Source organism: Camelina sativa, chromosome 11, assembly GCF_000633955.1.
Source record: "Camelina sativa cultivar DH55 chromosome 11, Cs, whole genome shotgun sequence".
In the NCBI taxonomy this organism is placed as follows: domain Eukaryota; kingdom Viridiplantae; phylum Streptophyta; class Magnoliopsida; order Brassicales; family Brassicaceae; genus Camelina; species Camelina sativa.
This window is the reverse complement of record NC_025695.1, coordinates 40,665,822-40,683,424: the sequence shown is the minus strand read 5'-3', so window position 1 is coordinate 40,683,424 and position 17,603 is coordinate 40,665,822. Positions and strand designations below refer to the sequence as shown.

The following is a 17,603-nucleotide window of genomic DNA, read 5'->3' as shown; positions in this document are numbered from 1 at the left end:
AAATGTTATTTTTCATTATATAATAACAACTCAATCATAGCCAAAGCGATGGGTTTAAAAAGCATTCTAAAGTGAAAAGTCCAAGCTAGCCCCATTCAAAAGACTGAACCAGCTAGTACTTAGACATCTCTGATCACACTGAAAACAACTTCAACATCATAAGAAGCTTACATACTCAGAAGCTTTCCTTGGATGGTTAGAGGTGACAAATATACCACTAGAGACAATGTCTTCCATCACCTTTGCGACTGTGAAACTGAAATCTTCAAGTGATGCATTATTGTACTCCTGATTGGCATCAATGAAGGCTACAATCTTACTGTGCGTCTTGACATTCTTTCCATATAGGAGTTATGTACGCATCCATTTTAAAGACCTCATCACATATTTGAATTTGAGTTTCCAAGAATTGGGAAATAATCTCATAACTAAATAGTTATTCGTGATTTACATCACTGGAAAATGTTTGCCTAAACTTTATTGTAATTTGTTAGTTATAAAATAATAATAGTAGAAGTTTTATTTGATTTACTCTATATATTTTTATAAACTTTTACATTTAATTTACTTAGTTTCATACACTGATTACAACTCGTCTTCGGTATATGAAACAATGTTCAAATCCGTGAATCATATAAATTTGGTAAATTCCAGAAAAATAAAACAAAACTCGTATTGAAGCGCGGTTCGTGTTTAGAAATCTCGATTTAACTTTTTGATTATTTTAGTTGTATATACTATATTGAATAAAATATAATATTTGGGATTTCTTAAATGTTAATAAAATGTCAATGCGTTGATGTGCAGTGCAAAAAATGTTAAATAAATTAGATCTAATAGTTTATATTCTTAAAATATAAGAAAGTTGTATCTTAGTTTTAAAATATGTCATTATTAAATGATTTAGGGATGCATATATTTAATCTTAGTTTTATAAATAAAATGAAGTTTTATAATTATTCTAAATAGTTTGTTATCGTTTCATAAGGTTTCTGAAACAATAAAAAGAATCTGTTAAATAATTTCCAAAATATTATTTTATTATTTTGTAAACCAATACCAACTTTTTTTGGTTACTTATTAAATTAATTAAAATGTAATAACATTTTTTATAATATGCCACATAATAGGGTTAAATTTCTAACAACATATTTAGATAAGTATACACAGATATTACTTTAGTGAGCTACTAGATTCAGATCCGCACGTACGTGCGAGATTAATTTAAAAAATTAAGTCTAAACCATGTAAAAAAAGCCATGTCTCGATAGCCATCCCTTCTAACATATATCATATTTTCTTTACCCGTAAAAACCCGTCCCTCTAAACGTAAATAGTGAATATCTCTAGTTGCTCAATAAATCCTTTTCTCTCATTTATTAAATATATTTTAAGCTAAAATTAATTAATATTAAGAACAAATAGTTTTACCATAAATACAAATATGGTTTCAGAAAACTTAAATTTTGATAATTATGTCATAACTATTACAAATTATTATAAGATTTTAATACTATATATTAGAATATATATATATATATATCTGAAAAATATATAAGATATATAATTTGATGTTTGGTATGTTTTGAAAAGCTTGGAAACAACTTGAAAATCTGCGGGATTCACCAACAAAATATATATCTTTAGTTATCAAAATTTTCAAATCTCGTCTTTTTACCCAAAATTCTCTTCTCGTATTCAATCGGAAATAGTTTAGAAAATGTATTTTATTTTATGAATCAACGTTACGTCTTATATTCGTTATTTGAAATAAATAGCTCTAGGAAATTTTTTGAATATATGTTACTATCCCGTCCTTCTTGTATTTCGAAATTTTTTGAAGTTATTATAATTCATATGGATTTTTTGAAGTTATTATAATTCATATGGATCAAATGCATTTAATTTACTATGGCAATGTGTGTTATCTAATGGATTATAAAGGTTGGTATTTCTTTGGCATCATCGATTTCCCTGAAGAAATTGCGTCTTTGAGCTCATTCGTATGAGTACTAAAGAGACGATTTAATATCAATGCAAAGATACTAAAAGGGACACATAGCTTGCAGCAACCTAATTAGTGCCTTTAACAAGCCAACAACTAGAAGAAAAAAAAAAATCATATACACAAAGGCCTAACTAGTGCTTGAACAATTTGTGGAGATATCCATCAAATAAGAGATAAAGGTGGTAATGACTGTTACATGAGTAGCAACCACATAAGAAAGACTAAAACTGCAATATTTGCTTGTGGATCAGAGCCTAATATCTAAAATCAACTAATTTAACGACCAAAAGATCAACCTTTGAAACGAAATGTTCGACGATATTTATCTCTAGGAATCACAGAGCAATGAATTTCACAAACACTAGAGCATCTTGGCATTGTAAGGAGTTCTTGCAGCAAGGCACACTTAGCCTTTTCGGTATAGTATATATCGAGCCTTAATTTCTCCACGATTTTTGAATTCTTCAAGAAGTATCTTACTAGCTCCGTTTCTCCTTCATACCCAGAGATCGAACGTTTCCATTGCACAAACTTGAGCGATGATACCAAACACTGGGGAACTGTTGAAAACATCACCTTTGGTTCTTGCTCCTTCTTACCACGCATGGATCGGTCCGTAACCAATTCCTGCGAAAAACAGAAGAAAATAAGTTGACTAGAGAAGAAATATAGACAAAAGATTTTCACAAACAATATGGCATAAATCAGAGGGTTACAATTATTCATTACCATTACTAAAGTTTCTAGTTTTGGGCAGCTCTCAAGAAAGAGTGGCAATAATTCAATATCAGATTTAGAAAATTGAACATTCAGACGGGATAGGTCACGGAACTGAAGCAATGCTGGTTCTGATTTCGAGTATTGAAAGATTTCCTGGTAACAGAAGTTAACAAGTAAAAAGGAACGTTATGGTGAGAAACATTCGTGGAAGAATATTCATATGTATATAGGCTCAAATGTTGAGATGTATACCTTCCAAATAGCATTGCCAATTACTAGCTCCCTGACCCTCGACATGTCGGTGATGATGTCATGAATCATGCTGCTACTGCATGTCGCATGGCCAGAGTAATCAATATCTAGTTTGGCAGAGGATCCCAAATTAACGATCTGAAAGTTTTTTGTTGAGACCGTAGCCTTCAAAGCCTGGAGTAGAGGTGCATCAATCACAACTTGAGTGAACTCATCAATATCGACTCTCTTTAGTGTATGAGAGCGCAGTTGTAAAACAGTTGCGTTATCATCATCATTCCAAGATCTGGTGATGGTTAAATCTTCCAGAATTGGAGAGCCTGAGATAAGTTTCTGCAAAGTGGTCTCGTTGGGATAGGTATTATCTACTAGATGTATGATCTTCAGACAAGGTAAGGAAACAAACTCAGCATTACTCAAGGTGACATAGCAGAGTAGTAAGTGTACCAGTGTCTCACAGGTATATAAATTCAGGGGAATCTGTATGTCATGATTGCTCCAACAATAAACATCAAGATGCTGAATCCTACACGTAGTCAAAACATCAATCCATGACGTGAGATCACAGATAGGACGATGATGATGGTAACCAAAACATAGCCGGAGTTTGCGTATCCATAACTCCCTGTCCCTGTGGGAAACAAGAAACCTTTCAACGAAACTCACAAAGGCATCAAAGTTGGACTTGGAAAATGAATCTGACTCTAAGTCCAAATCAGGAACCCATCGCCAAAGATTTCTCCATCTTGTGGACAAAAGGCTTGTTCTGACAGCATCTTTGGTAGACAGACGACAAAGTATTTCAGATATCAAAGGTTCTGGTAACTGGCTTAACAAATCTTCCTTCCCATGTTCACATGTTTTGGTCTTCTTCTTCTGTCTACCCACCACCATTTTATCTCTTCACGCAACTAATCTGCATTACAGAAACAATCAACCATCAAAACTGGAATCAGTTACTGAGTCATGCGGAAACACTAGGCTTGCATATCAAAGTTAAGTTGGATGCTTTAAAAAGTTCCCACACAGATAGAATTCTCAAAAACCCTAGTCGAAATTTCAAATTTTTAACTGAACCAAGATGAAATCTATACATCAGTACAATTTTGAACTCAAAATAACTACGTGAGGGCTTCTTAGATTAGGGTTCTTTCAAGGTAAAGCAACAGTATAAGAAGAAGAGGAAGACGAACGTACCGGAATGGACTTTAATTAGAACGGCAGATCAAAGTATTAAACCCTCCTAAGTCATCTAGCTAAGCTTATAGAACCCTAAATAAGCCTTTAGAACACTCTCGAGATTTAATGGCGCCTTGAATTCGCCTTTTGGACTCCTTTCCTTTTGACACTATTTCAAGTGCAAACGCGTTGCCGTTTTATCTCTTTCGTTGGTGTTGATGAAACGGTGTGCTGCGTTCGTCACTGAAGATAAATAAATTGGCTTCTAATTAAATTGGACCAACTTGGTTTTCTCCGGTCTGAACCATATTATATCCCGAAGATAAATTGGTCCAATGCAAAAGCATATCGGATTATATACCCATTCAACCAAGATATAACCAAACATCCATTTGGACTTAGCCTGAGATACCCAATTCTGTTCGGAATCCTATATAAACTGGTTATTATAAAAATCCTAGGGTTATATGAAAAATGTTATATAAATTATCAAAAGACGAAATATCCAAACGACACATAAAAGCATTATCCATCAATAACTTAATACAACAAGAAACCAAACCCAAAGAAACTGGAAGGGGCTTGAATCACACTTGTTCAACAATTCTATTAAAGAATTTGACTTGGACCACACAAAACACCCTAGAACCGCTCTCTATGTAGCTGCAGCTTTTTGTTTCTTGGGCATGCGGTAACCACCAACAACACAGGCATGGTCACGCTCAAAAGGCTCCAGAGTCACCTGTTCCGCTGGCCTAAACTGCTCCTGCTGCAGCTTCTTCACCTCGCTCTGGAAGACTACTTCTGCTGCGACCGTAGAGTCGACACAGTTGGCCTGAATATAGAGAGCAAACATGTTTTATTAAGTGTCGGACGTACAAGTTAAAGATCAATGGAGAGATTGTAAGGAGAATTAGAGAGTAAGAGGATAAGAGTACTAACCTTGATTGAGATAACAAAGTGTCCTCCAGTTTTGAGGAAAAATGAGGCATTCAGGGCCACGATTCTAGCCTTCAAGAGTTGGGTAATAGATGGGTTTCAATTTTAAAAAATCATAAAACAGACAACTAAAAAGAGCCAAGAGCCAAAGACCAACATTTATGGAGAAATCCCTGCAAGCTCAATCATTACAGCTACTACAATTGAGTTTCTCTAGACTCGATCAAAAACCCATATTCTCTTTTAAAAAAAAGCAATATTGAAAACTTCATGTAAAAAATTTAATGATAAAATATGAAGAATCCTGGAATTTGTAGTGTGTAAAACTGAACATATATTCTTTTTAAGGGAAATTAAGAAAACAAGTGAAAAAGACTTTGGGAATTAAAAACAAACTTGCAGAGCCAACTCGGTGGCTGAAAACAAACAAAACAAGGTTAAAAAATGATTCAAAGTAGCATCAGAACTTGGAGTTTGCAACATTCATAATGTTCTGAAGGGGAATCCAAGTAAAATCATCATCTGCCGATTTTCATGTACTGATTTTTTTAAAAAACAAAAAGATGCAATGCAGTATAAAGTAAACTTCCAATGAAATAAAGAAGCAAACCTGATCTGGTTGAGCAACATCAGCGAATATGACATCAACCATGCCAACAAGCATTCTGTACTTAGCAGGATGTCTAGCATCTTCAATGATTGGAATAATATTAGTTCTCTTCTTTGCCATGTTCACCAAATCTCTACCACTTCTATGAGAAAACTCAACAGCGTAAACACATCCCTCCTATAAATCATACATCAAAGATAAGTCACAAACAAGGGACAGCAAGTAACTTGAGAACTAATTATTTGAAGATAAGAATTTTGGAGTGGTAATAGGCTACACTTACAGGGCCAACAATATCAGAAACATGAGAGACAGTGGTTCCAGAAGCAGCACCGAGGTAAAGTACTTTAGCACCAGGTTTCTACAAAGTTTTAGCAAAGAACAAATTCAAGAACAAGTCTTTCAAAACAAGAGAGTCAAAATGTTAATGTGTATACATGTAAACTTACAATCCAAATGTTATCAACACCACCAAGAATTGCAGCAGCTAACTTAGATCTAAAAGGATTCCAAACTCTGTATTCAACCTTAGTTCCATCTTCATTCTGCAAAACCAAAGTAGACATTCTATTAAGAACAAAACCAACTACAAAAAACATTCCTATTTAGAACTAATTGACATCATCACTTATCAAAGCCAAACCATACCTGAACAGAGATTCTCTTTTCATTGTAAACAGCTTCACCAGGAACCAAGTTCTTAGTGACAAGAGCATCTTCTTTACCCTTGGCAATAAAAACTCCTGCGTGTCTGTGAGGCTCCAAAATCACTTTGCTTCCTCCTTTCATTCCTCCACGTCCTTGCCCTCCTCTTCCACGGCCACGGTCACTACCGCGTCCTCTCCCGCGAGGCCCACCACGGCCTCCTCTGTCACCACCACGGCCTCCTCCTCCAAAGCCTCTTCCACCTCCAAAACCTCGACCACCTCCATCTCGTCCACCCCTGAATCCTCCACCACCACGTCCTCCTGATCATAACAGAGTGTAATTAAAAATCTCTACTTTTATCTTTGAACTAGATTGAAAGAGTAAAGACACAAAAGGGTCAAGACTACAAACCCTAAAACTCAATTTAAACTACAGAAACCGTAACGATACGAATTCAGGCTTGACAAAAATCATATTTTCAGTTCGAACAGGGTTATATACTATGGAGGCAGACAGAACAATAAAGATATAAACTTTAACTAGGGTTCTTACCTGTAAGTGGCGGTCTCATATCTGCTAGACTAAAAGTGAAGAACGAGAGACGAGAAAGGAGGCAAAAACGAAGGCAAATGAAAAAGAGGTATGCGGCGGTGGTGGATTTATGAAGCCTCTGTGTCTTGCTTTTATATAAAAAGATTTTTAGGGCTTTTAGGGTTTATGCTTGGATAAATTTTCTTATATTTATAATTTAGCCCTTCGGTTATGTAGATCTTCAACATTTTGTCTTGGGTTTGATCTGTATTGGATCAAGATATATACTGGGCCGGTTTCTCTGGCCCAAAGTGGGTTATTTACATTTGCCATTTTTTTGTTAATGTGTTGTTGGATAAATAAATGTCTCACCTTGTTTTGAGATAATTGTATATGAATTATTCTCATAGAAGTGACTAAAAATAACAAATGCATCTAGGGTTCTCGAAAGATTTTAGGGTTTGAGCTGGATCTATGTCATCAGTAGAGGCCGAACGTTGTAATCAAAGAAATGAAGAAGTCATTGCTTCTAGAGACAGGATCAGTTCGTTGCCCAACGATTTGCTCATCCAGATTTTGTTGCTTGTCCCAACGAAAGATGTAGTGGCCACAATGGTTTTGTCAAAACGATGGTGTTATCTCTGGACGTTAGTGCCTAAAATCGAGTACACAGACACTAGTGATGAGTGCGAAAGCGTTTGGAAGTTTCTTGAAAAGTTATCGGAACTTCACAAGGCACCTTCATTAGAAACTTTGTCTATCCAACTCGGTAGCAAACGTCCTACTGATGTAGATGTTGGGAAATTGGTTGCAAATGCAGTTGATCGCTCTGTGCAAAAGGTAGAGTTGGAGCTACTCTGGACTGCGGAGCCTGTTACCTAAGAGCCTTTACACATGCAAAACGTTAGTGGAATTGACTCTTTCAGACAAGATTCTTGTGGATGTTCCTTCTTCGGTTTGCCTCCCGTCACTCAAAATATTGGGCCTATTCTTTGTGATATTCAAAGACGAATATTCTCTCGAGAGGCTTGTATCAAGTTGCTTAATTCTTGTTGGATCGAGAGTGGACCTCGGCATCAATGATTTCTTGATCAGAAACCATTTCCCCATGGTGAATAAGCTTCGCTTAGATGTGCCACATATCTTCGTTTCATGTATAGCGAGTGTAGTGATCTATAAGGACGAGGTAATATTTATAGTTGTCAATAGAGATAACAGGAGAGGTCCAGACATCCGTAAAAATAAATTTAAGAGGACGGGTGGAGGTGATTGATATTTGAGAAAAAGGAAGCTTGTGGCTTTTATTGATAGCACAGTCATTGCAAAAATTATTATGAGAGGGAGATTTAGAACAAGGAAGAGAATAAACTGAAACAAGAGATTGAAGAATTGATAAAGATGGATGGCCTAAGCGAGAGTGCCAATCAGCCATGGACAAAGCAAAGAATGAGGCTATAGGAGATGGAGAAGTAGGCCACTCGTAAAGCTCAGCTCTAGCCTTGCCTTGCAGCAACAGGATCCCCGACCTCAGATCCTTCACCTGAAAAGGAGCAGGAGAAAATTCAACCGTAACGTTATTAGCATTACACAAACGATAAACAGAAATGAGATTTTTATGAATGTGAGGGACACAAAGGACATTATTGAGAGTTAAGGGATGTTGGGAAGAGTGTAGAGAAAGTGAACCAGTGTGACTGATAGAGAGGGATGAACCGTCACCAACAGTGACATTATCACCACCTTGATACGGATGATGAAGAGACATGTTGTGGAGATCACTTGTCATATGATGAGTGGCACCCCTATCCATGATCCAAGGGTCGGACGGATGAGAAGGAGCAAGGGCCAAATTTGCGCATGGCTGCCATGGACGAAACGGGGAAGGGAGCACGCCGTTGGAGGAGCCATACTGGTTTGTGTGGAGTTGTGGACATCGTTTTGCACTGTGACCCAAAACACCACACAACTGGCACTTACCTTGATATCCTTTGTTGCCACGATGATCCTGACGAGAGGAGGAATATTGAGTGTTGTTGTTGTTGTTCCAGTGTTGCTGCTGACGAGAGTGGTGCTTGCCTTGATAGGGTCGGTGACCGGAGGAGGAAACATTAGCGGAGATTGGAACAGGGCGGGAAGCAGAGTAGGAGGCAGCCAGCAGTTTGGCTTCCCTGTTGAGAAGTTTCTCCACAATCTCAGGGATGGAAGGAGGAGTTTCACGTCCTTCAATTTTATCTACTACAGATTTGTAATCTTTGGGTAAGCCTTCAAGGATGTACTCGAGTTTTCCTGATGATCGACAGGTTTGCCGAGGAGAGCAAGTTTGTCAAAGCGAACGAGAAAGCCTTGAATGTAGTCGTCAATGGTTTTGTCACCTTTGGTGGCTTGCTTCAGTTGGATCCTAAGTTGTTGGATATGCCCCCAGCTTGGACTAGCATAGGTAGCGGCAATCGTCTTCCACATGGCGTGGGAAGAAGTGGCGGAGGACACCAATGGTTGAATAGAGGAACAGAGAGTACCGAGCAAACCACTGTAAATGAGTTTGTCCTGGTGGCGCCAGGTGGCGTAGGAAGGATTCGGTGTAACTTGATCCGCAGTCGTGGTGGTTTGGGAAGGGGCTGAGGTGGAACCATCGAGAAAGCCTGCAAGATCATATCCGTCAAGCAGTGAGTGTACCTGAACTTTCCAGGTCAGGTAATTGGTGGAGATGAGCTTTGTGATGTTGCTCATGTTAACGTGAATGACAGATTGAGAAACGTCGACTGTTTCAGCAGCCATGGAGAAGAACAGAGGAAAAGAGAGAGAGAGAGAGAGAGAAGAGGAAGAGAGAAAAGCGGCTGCAGAAAAAAAAATTAGGGTATCGTTATGGCTGTGATACCATGTAGAGAATGATATTTCTTATATTATAGAAAGTGATTACATAGGAGTATAAGCTGTCGACGGACAAACCTTTGCCGAAACGTCGACTTATACTAGAACAGAGGAGGAGACTCTAGGTTTGTACATGTAAGGTATGTTCCATATTAGACACAATCAGATATGAGTAATACTTACTAGGGGTGAACCTCTTCATTCACCCCCTTATAAAATAAGGAAATAAAATTTGTACACATTTATTATAAAATTAGAAACTTAAACCGCTCTTTTATAAACTCAAACCAATATATAATTTTGTTATAATTGTAAAATATAAACTCTAATCATCTCATTTGTAAACCCAAACCATCTCATTTGTAAACCCAAACCGACATATACTTTCGTTCTAATTGTTAAATCTAAACTCTAACCATCTCATTTGTAAACCCAAACCGACATATAATTTCGTTCTAATTGTAAAATCTAAACCCTAACCATCTCATTTGTAAACCCAAACTAACATATAATTTTGTTCTAATTGTAAAATCTAAACCCTAACCACTTCATTTGTAAACCCAAACCGATATATAATTTCGTTTTAATTATAAAATCTAAACCCTAATTCTCATTTATAAACTCAAACCGATATATAATATCGCTTAATTGTTAAATCTAAACCAAGACAATATTTAACTTTCTTTAAATAAAAGTATACAGAATTTGTTTCCATAATTAGTTTTGCTTTTTAATTTAATTTTGATTTATTTTTTATATAAAATATTAGATAGAGCATTCTGATTGGTTGAAAAGGAAGGGGGTTGATACCTAAAACCTAAGTATTTTTCATCAGATATTACGTTATTAAGGAGTAATGATACTACGTATCCTTGACACTATCATGCATTTAGAACTTTCTAAATAATGAGTCATAACAAACTTGTTTCCATTACTCTTTTTGTAACAAAAACCTTCTCATATATATATATATATATATATATATATATATATATTCCCTTTGTTTCATGATAAGTGTTAAATTTAAATCAAGCATACAAAAAAACCTTTCATAATAAGGTTATTTATCCATCAAGCAAAATGAACAGAAACAACTGAAATTTAGAGGATATATAGAGGTTTTAATATGTTTTTAAAAAAATTGTGTAAAAACACCTTATCTCATACTTGATAAAAATCATCATCGTCAAAACATCGCTCTGCGTATTCCAACCGGAATGATAGTCACATCATTTGTGATTTCTTCTTGATCGTTACTCAATTTGACCATTTTTGGGGTAAACTAGATTGCTCTTAAACCAAATTTAATTATTTTATTTAAATTAACTAGAATTAATCAAAAGAAAAAGTTAAGCTTTGTGGAAGACAAATTTTAATAAGCAAATATCGACACAAAGGAGGATTCAAGTCGTTGGTGATATTTCCACTACGATTCCAACAACTTAGCCGCCTTTTTCTTTCTCACTGAAGAACAACTTAGCCACTTACAAAAGCTTTCTCACTCTTTCTTTCTTTAGTTCTTTAATGATGTATGATATAGTTGGTCCAAAATATATTGTACTAGGTTCGGACCCGCACGTACGTGCGGGATTATTTTGCGTAATTTTTTTAAACTTGCATGGGTGATATTTAAAAGAAAAAATTAAGATATAATATAGTTAAATGATATTACATGTATATTATTTTTAACTAATCTAAACATTTTCAACAATTTGTTTAGGTGTGTTAAATCAAATTTGGATTCGATCTCGAACGTTTGTATGGAATTATATTCATCGATATAATTATTTGATATAGCATTGAGATAATAATAGTTTCACCAAGAAACCTGGATCCACATGACAACAAATTCAGATCAAATGTGAATCCATAAACTATCAACCGGATTAAAAATACCAAAAATTAAAAATTTCCTATCATATGACCCAGATTGTCAAGTTGGTCAAACACATTCTGATAGACCTGTCTCATAATGAATTTTATATATTTTTACCCGTAGTAAAATTTTTATTCGACTTTTAAATTATGAAATTTATAAAATCAGTAAAAATGATTAAAACCCATGAACTATCAAACCAGATTGATAAAATTAGCAAATATTGATACAAACCAACAACCTAATGACCTAACAAACTGGTTGGTTCTGGTTCAATAATCATTCTTTTAGACATATTTTAGGAATTGTCATATTTTTCCTAACATAACCTAATTAGTTTCATAACATAACATATTAAACGTACAATATTACTATTTAATTAAGTATATTGTATATTTTTATTTATCATAAATCTATAACCATGTAATTTTCTTTTTTTTTAACATTTATTAAAAATGCCATTGTTAGATAAGAAGATCGGAAAAAATGTCAATTAAATCATGAACTTACACAAAAACGCCAATTAAACCCTGAACTTTCCCTAAGGCCATTTAAATCATCCAATTATGTTGACAAATCTAATTAAACATCACATTTTATAAAAAACACCAATTAACACATCGCGAAAAATTGGGTAACAGAAGAACTAACCTCCGTTTAACACCGTTAATATATGTTAAATTTAACCCATTAGACTAATTAAAAAAAAACTCAAAATCCCCAAATCATTCGATCCCTAATTTTACAAACCCTAAAAATCGATTTCGCATCATCCTCTCGTCACCTTCTCTTCTTCACGATTTTGAGATATGAGTTGCAATTTTGGACAATCAAATTGTGAGAACAGAGGACGGGGTTGCCATGGTTTTCCGAGAAAGTGTCATTGCGGCTTAGATGTTGCCATCTACACGTCGAGTACGAAGCAAAACCCATGAAGACCTTACTTTCGTTGTCCAACCAGAGGAGATGTAAGTAACTAATTTTGTAATGAATTTGTGTTTTCTAGCTTTCTTTGATAAAAGTTAATCAATTAACAATTGTAGGAGCATTTGTTTAAGTGGGTGGAAGAAGGTGTGTACGAAGAGGTTGTAAAGCATTGCCGAAAATCTCCATTATTAACAATGAGATAAGCAATGCAAGATCTGAGGTTGCTGTCGAAATTGATGGGTTAAAGACTCAGATTGAAGAATTGAAGGAAGATGCAATGTTTAGCAAAAGAGAACTTAATAAATGGAAATTGATGATATTGTGCTTGGTATGCCTTTGCGTTACTGTAATTGTCATTGTAATTCTAATGTGTAAAACCTCAAAAGGAACATTTGTTCTTGGTTACTAGTGTCTTTGTGTTTTGTCTTTGGTGTAGGATCTCATCGGTTGTAGTTGTGTGTCTTTGTATTGTGTCTTTGGTAATGAATAAATTTGGTTTGGCTATGAGTTTCACAAAACAAAAAGGAGGTTGAAAACAAAAAGCATTCATAATGAAAACATTTAGTTCACACAACTAGTTGAACCATAACATCGATCCACGTTCAACACACTGAACCAAAGAAGACAAAAACAAACAAACCTAATGAAAAACATTTGGTTCACACAAGAACAAACAGCATTCATGAACACTCAAACCAAACAAAGTAACAATTCATTCATAAAGATAATCTACGAGGACCACTGAAACCATGATCCATATCGACCAAGTCCTTGCTCTTCTGGTCCTTGGGATCCTTGTTGAGCTTGTGACCCAACCCTTGGCTCTTGTGGTTCTTGGTTTTTCCTTGGTCGACCTCTTGGTCTCTTTGGTGCACTTGAAACCATAGTAGGATTTTTGCAGCCATGCTTGTTGTGCCCTTGTTGGAAGCAGTTAGAGCATGTCATGACCCTCTTTTCCCGTGACATCTTATTTGACGAAGATGAAGATTCATTTCTTCCTTTCCTCCTTGCATAGTTAGACGGCCTTCCTGGGTTCCCTCTTCTCCATGGTGGTGGCAATACAGCCAGCCTATTCAACATAGGCCACAATTGCATCCCTTGGACAGGCCTAATACCATCCCTATATGTCTCTCTCCACCTTATCCTTGTGTAACAAGCATCCACATAGTCCTCCACCTTTTCTCTCTTTCCTATTATCACACATGCAACATGAACACAAGGGATTCCAACCATTTGCCACTTCCTGCAACCACAAGTTCTCTACGACCTCCATCTTCTTTGTCTTGGACCTCGTCTTCGTCATCAGATGACAAAGGATCTGGAATTTTGTCATCGTCCCATATATCATCACCGCTGTCGGAATCAGAACCATCTTCTATTCCTCTAACAGCCTCTGGGAAGTCGTCTGCAATGTTTGCGTTAACATCTTCTTCCACACCCTGCATTTCGTTATCTTCACCACCAACTCCATCATCAACATCATCGAAGTCGTCATCATCATACGCCACACAGTCATCTTCACTGTCGTGCTCCACTTCATGCTCCACTTCAGCCTCAATAGCCTCGTCTTCACCGCTTCTTTTCTTCTGTTTTCGACGCCGTTTTTTAGCTTGACCTTTATCACCAGCCTCTGATACAACTTCTTGAGCACCAAATCCTTCTCTGACCTCAACCTCTACAGCTCCAATTCCTACGACATCAGCCTCCGAAGCTCCAACTACTTCGATTACCTCAACCTCTACAGCTCCAATTCCTTCGACATCAGCCTCCGAAACTCCAAATCCTTCGACTACCTCAACCTCTACAGCTCCAACTCCTTCGATCTCAGCCTCCGAAGTATCAAATCCTTCTCCGACCTCAACCTCTACAGCTCCAACTCCGTCGACCTCAGCCTTCGAAGGTCCAACTCCTCCGACCTCGTCCTCTGGAGCTTCATACATAATTAGACTATTTGATTCATCTCGCGGTGGATCTTCAACTCTTTCTCCAACAAACGAAATCACACCCTTGTTTTTAACTTTCGGCATCAAATCGATTTTTAGGGTTTGTAAAATTAGGGATCGAATGATTTGGAGATTTCGAGTTTTTTTTAATTAGTCTAACGGGTTAAATTTAACAAATGTTAACGATGTTAAACGGAGGTTAGTTCTTCTGTTATCCAATTTTTCGCAATGTGTTAATTAGTGTTTTTTATAAAATGTGATGTTTAATTAGATTTGTCAACACAATTGGATGATTTAAATAGCCTTAGGGAAAGTTCAGGGTTTAATTGGCGTTTTTGTGTAAGTTCATGATTTAATTGACATTTTTCCCTAAGAAGATCCCCACATTCCGATTAGATATTGTGTAGGTTCATCGTATCAATACAAACGTCCCTTTTGACTTTTGAGTCACTGTCACCGTGCCGAGAAGAATCATGTCACAGATGTTTCACTTCGTCGATCGATAGTCTCTACCGCCGAACCATCGACTTCTATCTAGCAATTATCACCAGACCCGTCGGCTTCTATCTTTCCACGATTACCAGAACCGTCGGCTTCTATTTTGCCGCTAATCGATCAACCATTTGAGCTTCTTCTTTCGTTATACCTGTACACTTCAGCTCCATATCAGATAAAAAATAGTTACTAAAAATATTCGTTTTCAGATCTTTGCTAGGGACTGTATAGAGTCTGGATTAAGATGTAATTAACTAAGTTTACTTCACCACATACTCATGCCATAAATTTAGGAGGATAGTTAAAAAAATTGTGTTAGTCCGAGTTTGATCCTTTGAGATAGATGCTTTGACATAACAATAATGTGCCCATAAACTTTCTTTCTTTAGACTGGACGTCTTCGAATTATCTTAGAATATTTAATTTCCATTTTCAATTTGGATATGCCCAATTTGAACTGAATCCATGACATGCAAGAATTCGATGCTTTACTATAAAGTATTTCTTTCATTTATTCGACACTAAGTCAAAGTAAAAATGTGTTATATGCCTTCATACTTCATTATGATTTTAGATTCATTTTATAAGATTAATTTTGTAGGATTCATTTTATAAGATTAAGAGGGTGGTATTGGTTTGAGATTTATGAAGATTTTTGAAGAGTTCAACAAAATCATAAAAAATGAATAAGTGAAAGATTGTTAAAGATTACTAGAGAGTTTTGTTGATTAGTTTTCTAAAATCTTGTAAAGTCCTCCAAACAATCCCTGTATTTTTGTGATACTTTCCATGACTTTATTTTGTAAATAAAGTTTCTAAAATCATGAACTAATAACATAATAATTGAACTCATTAACAATACTAGATTCTTTTGTTTTAATTAAATAACACAAAACTTTTAATGATTTTATAAAAGTCTGAATCCAATAACCCATATTTGTTAAGATTTTAAATGACTTTTTATAAATCACAAAATAATAACACTAAACTTTAACAGAACTTAACAAAATCTTGATCTAATAACAACAGATTCTACATAACATTTAAAATCTTTAAAACTCTATTCAAATCTTAAACCAATAACCCCCACTAATTTTGTAGGATTCATTATGAATTAAGATCAACTATACCATCGATTTCAAATCTGGAAAAAATTTTCTACGATTGAAAAGATTACCTGAATAATTTGTTTTCCTTTATGCTCATCAAGTCTATCAAGTATGGAAGTTGATGATGTCGTATAAAAGGTGAGATATTAAAAAACTTTAGTGTTTTGAATGGCGTATGGTTACTTAGCAGAAACCAAGATAAAAGTTAGTTATATATGTTTACCTTTTTTTATTGGCAAACCGTTGTATAGAATATGTGGGTAAACCACATAAATCTGTTTGAACCATAAAGAAAACATATTAGAACAAACCAAAAATCTTGTATAGTATGATTCTTACACGAAGCAAAGTAAAAACAAATATTTTGACAGGTTCTATACAATTATAAAATATTGAAATACTAATTAGATTCTTCTTAACATGATTTATTTAAAACAAAATTAGATCTAGTATCATAGATGAAGATATAAATAAATCGTTACCAATTGTTGATTGTTTGAAAATCCTAAGAGTTGAGAATTCTGATTTACAGACTTATCAATTGTACTTTTCAGCTGCAAAATTGTTAAGAACACAACTTAGAAAACTTGAATATTGATGTAAAACATAAGAAAAAAGAAATATTAGTAGAGATAACTATTTTCTTATAGACGTACAGATTCATATATCTAGTATGTTTAGTGAATTGCTTCCATGATTGAAGGATCTTGGTTTGGATGCTTGGATTCGCTAACTCGTTTTAAGGGCTTAATGTCATTAAGGTATGTGAATCCATCAATCTTTTTGTTGTTTTGTGATCGATGTTTTTGAGTGAAAGACATTAGAGCTTTAGGTTACTAAAAAGGTAGAACCCGAATGCTATATTTATATACAAAAGTTTGTAAACAATTGTTGACGATATTTAGTTTCTGTTTTAAAAATATTTTCCCATAAATTCGAATATCTTAATTTCGTATTCTATTTAATGTGTAGAAAAATTGAATCATCATTCTGTATTTTTCTTGATTTGATAAGATTATATTCCATATTTGTAGTTATGTTTAAATGTTATTTGGTAAAATATCAATAATATGAGATTTCAATCCTACGTAAATTAATGCCTATATTACGGTTTGTGATTAATGTAGTTATTGTAGTTACTAATTATTAGGGATACTGATTTGGTTGTGATATTGATTTGAGATGTAAATATAGAGGATGTTTAGGGATTTAATTGTTCTAGTTTTTGAAAGTTTTGTTTAAAAATTTATTGTGAAGGCTGATTCGTTGATTCAGGTGATGATTGAGTCCGATTAAATAGCAGATATTGTTTAATTGTTTGGTATTATATGGAATGAGATTGATATTGATGATAGTTAAGACAATTCGCTTTTTTTATAGGAATTTCAATTCAATCATATATTCTTTAACTAACATATCTTTCTGTTTCTGGTTGGTTTAATCCTTTTGTTTTATTTTTTTTGCATGCAACCGGCGTGATTGGATAAGGGAGTATATC

At 35.0% G+C, this 17,603-nt stretch overlaps 3 protein-coding genes across 4 annotated transcripts; all 3 read right to left on the bottom strand.

The window, feature by feature from the left end:
• LOC104725759 (F-box/FBD/LRR-repeat protein At1g51370-like) lies at positions 2,160-4,535 on the bottom strand. The gene is made up of 4 exons (XM_010444473.2): positions 4,178-4,535; positions 2,981-3,896; positions 2,738-2,881; positions 2,160-2,635 (listed from the first exon to the last, which is right to left on the bottom strand). Exons 2-4 carry the CDS (start codon positions 3,872-3,874, stop codon positions 2,300-2,302), a joined length of 1,374 nt encoding a protein of 457 aa, XP_010442775.1. The 5' UTR covers positions 3,875-3,896; positions 4,178-4,535; the 3' UTR covers positions 2,160-2,299.
• LOC104725758 (probable mediator of RNA polymerase II transcription subunit 36b) lies at positions 4,662-7,051 on the bottom strand. 2 transcript variants are annotated; one of them, XM_010444471.2, is made up of 7 exons: positions 6,909-7,051; positions 6,357-6,676; positions 6,158-6,253; positions 5,992-6,069; positions 5,709-5,885; positions 5,102-5,170; positions 4,662-4,994 (listed from the first exon to the last, which is right to left on the bottom strand). In XM_010444471.2, exons 1-7 carry the CDS (start codon positions 6,925-6,927, stop codon positions 4,815-4,817), a joined length of 939 nt encoding a protein of 312 aa, XP_010442773.1. In that variant the 5' UTR covers positions 6,928-7,051; the 3' UTR covers positions 4,662-4,814. The 2 variants fall into 2 exon arrangements, with proteins under 2 accessions (XP_010442773.1, XP_010442774.1); XM_010444472.2 differs by having other exon boundaries at positions 4,750-4,994; positions 5,102-5,165.
• LOC104728824 lies at positions 8,381-9,662 on the bottom strand. Its single transcript, XM_010447753.1, has 3 exons — positions 9,260-9,662; positions 8,574-9,173; positions 8,381-8,427 (listed from the first exon to the last, which is right to left on the bottom strand). The coding sequence occupies exons 1-3, from the start codon at positions 9,660-9,662 to the stop codon at positions 8,381-8,383; spliced, it is 1,050 nt and encodes a 349-aa protein (XP_010446055.1).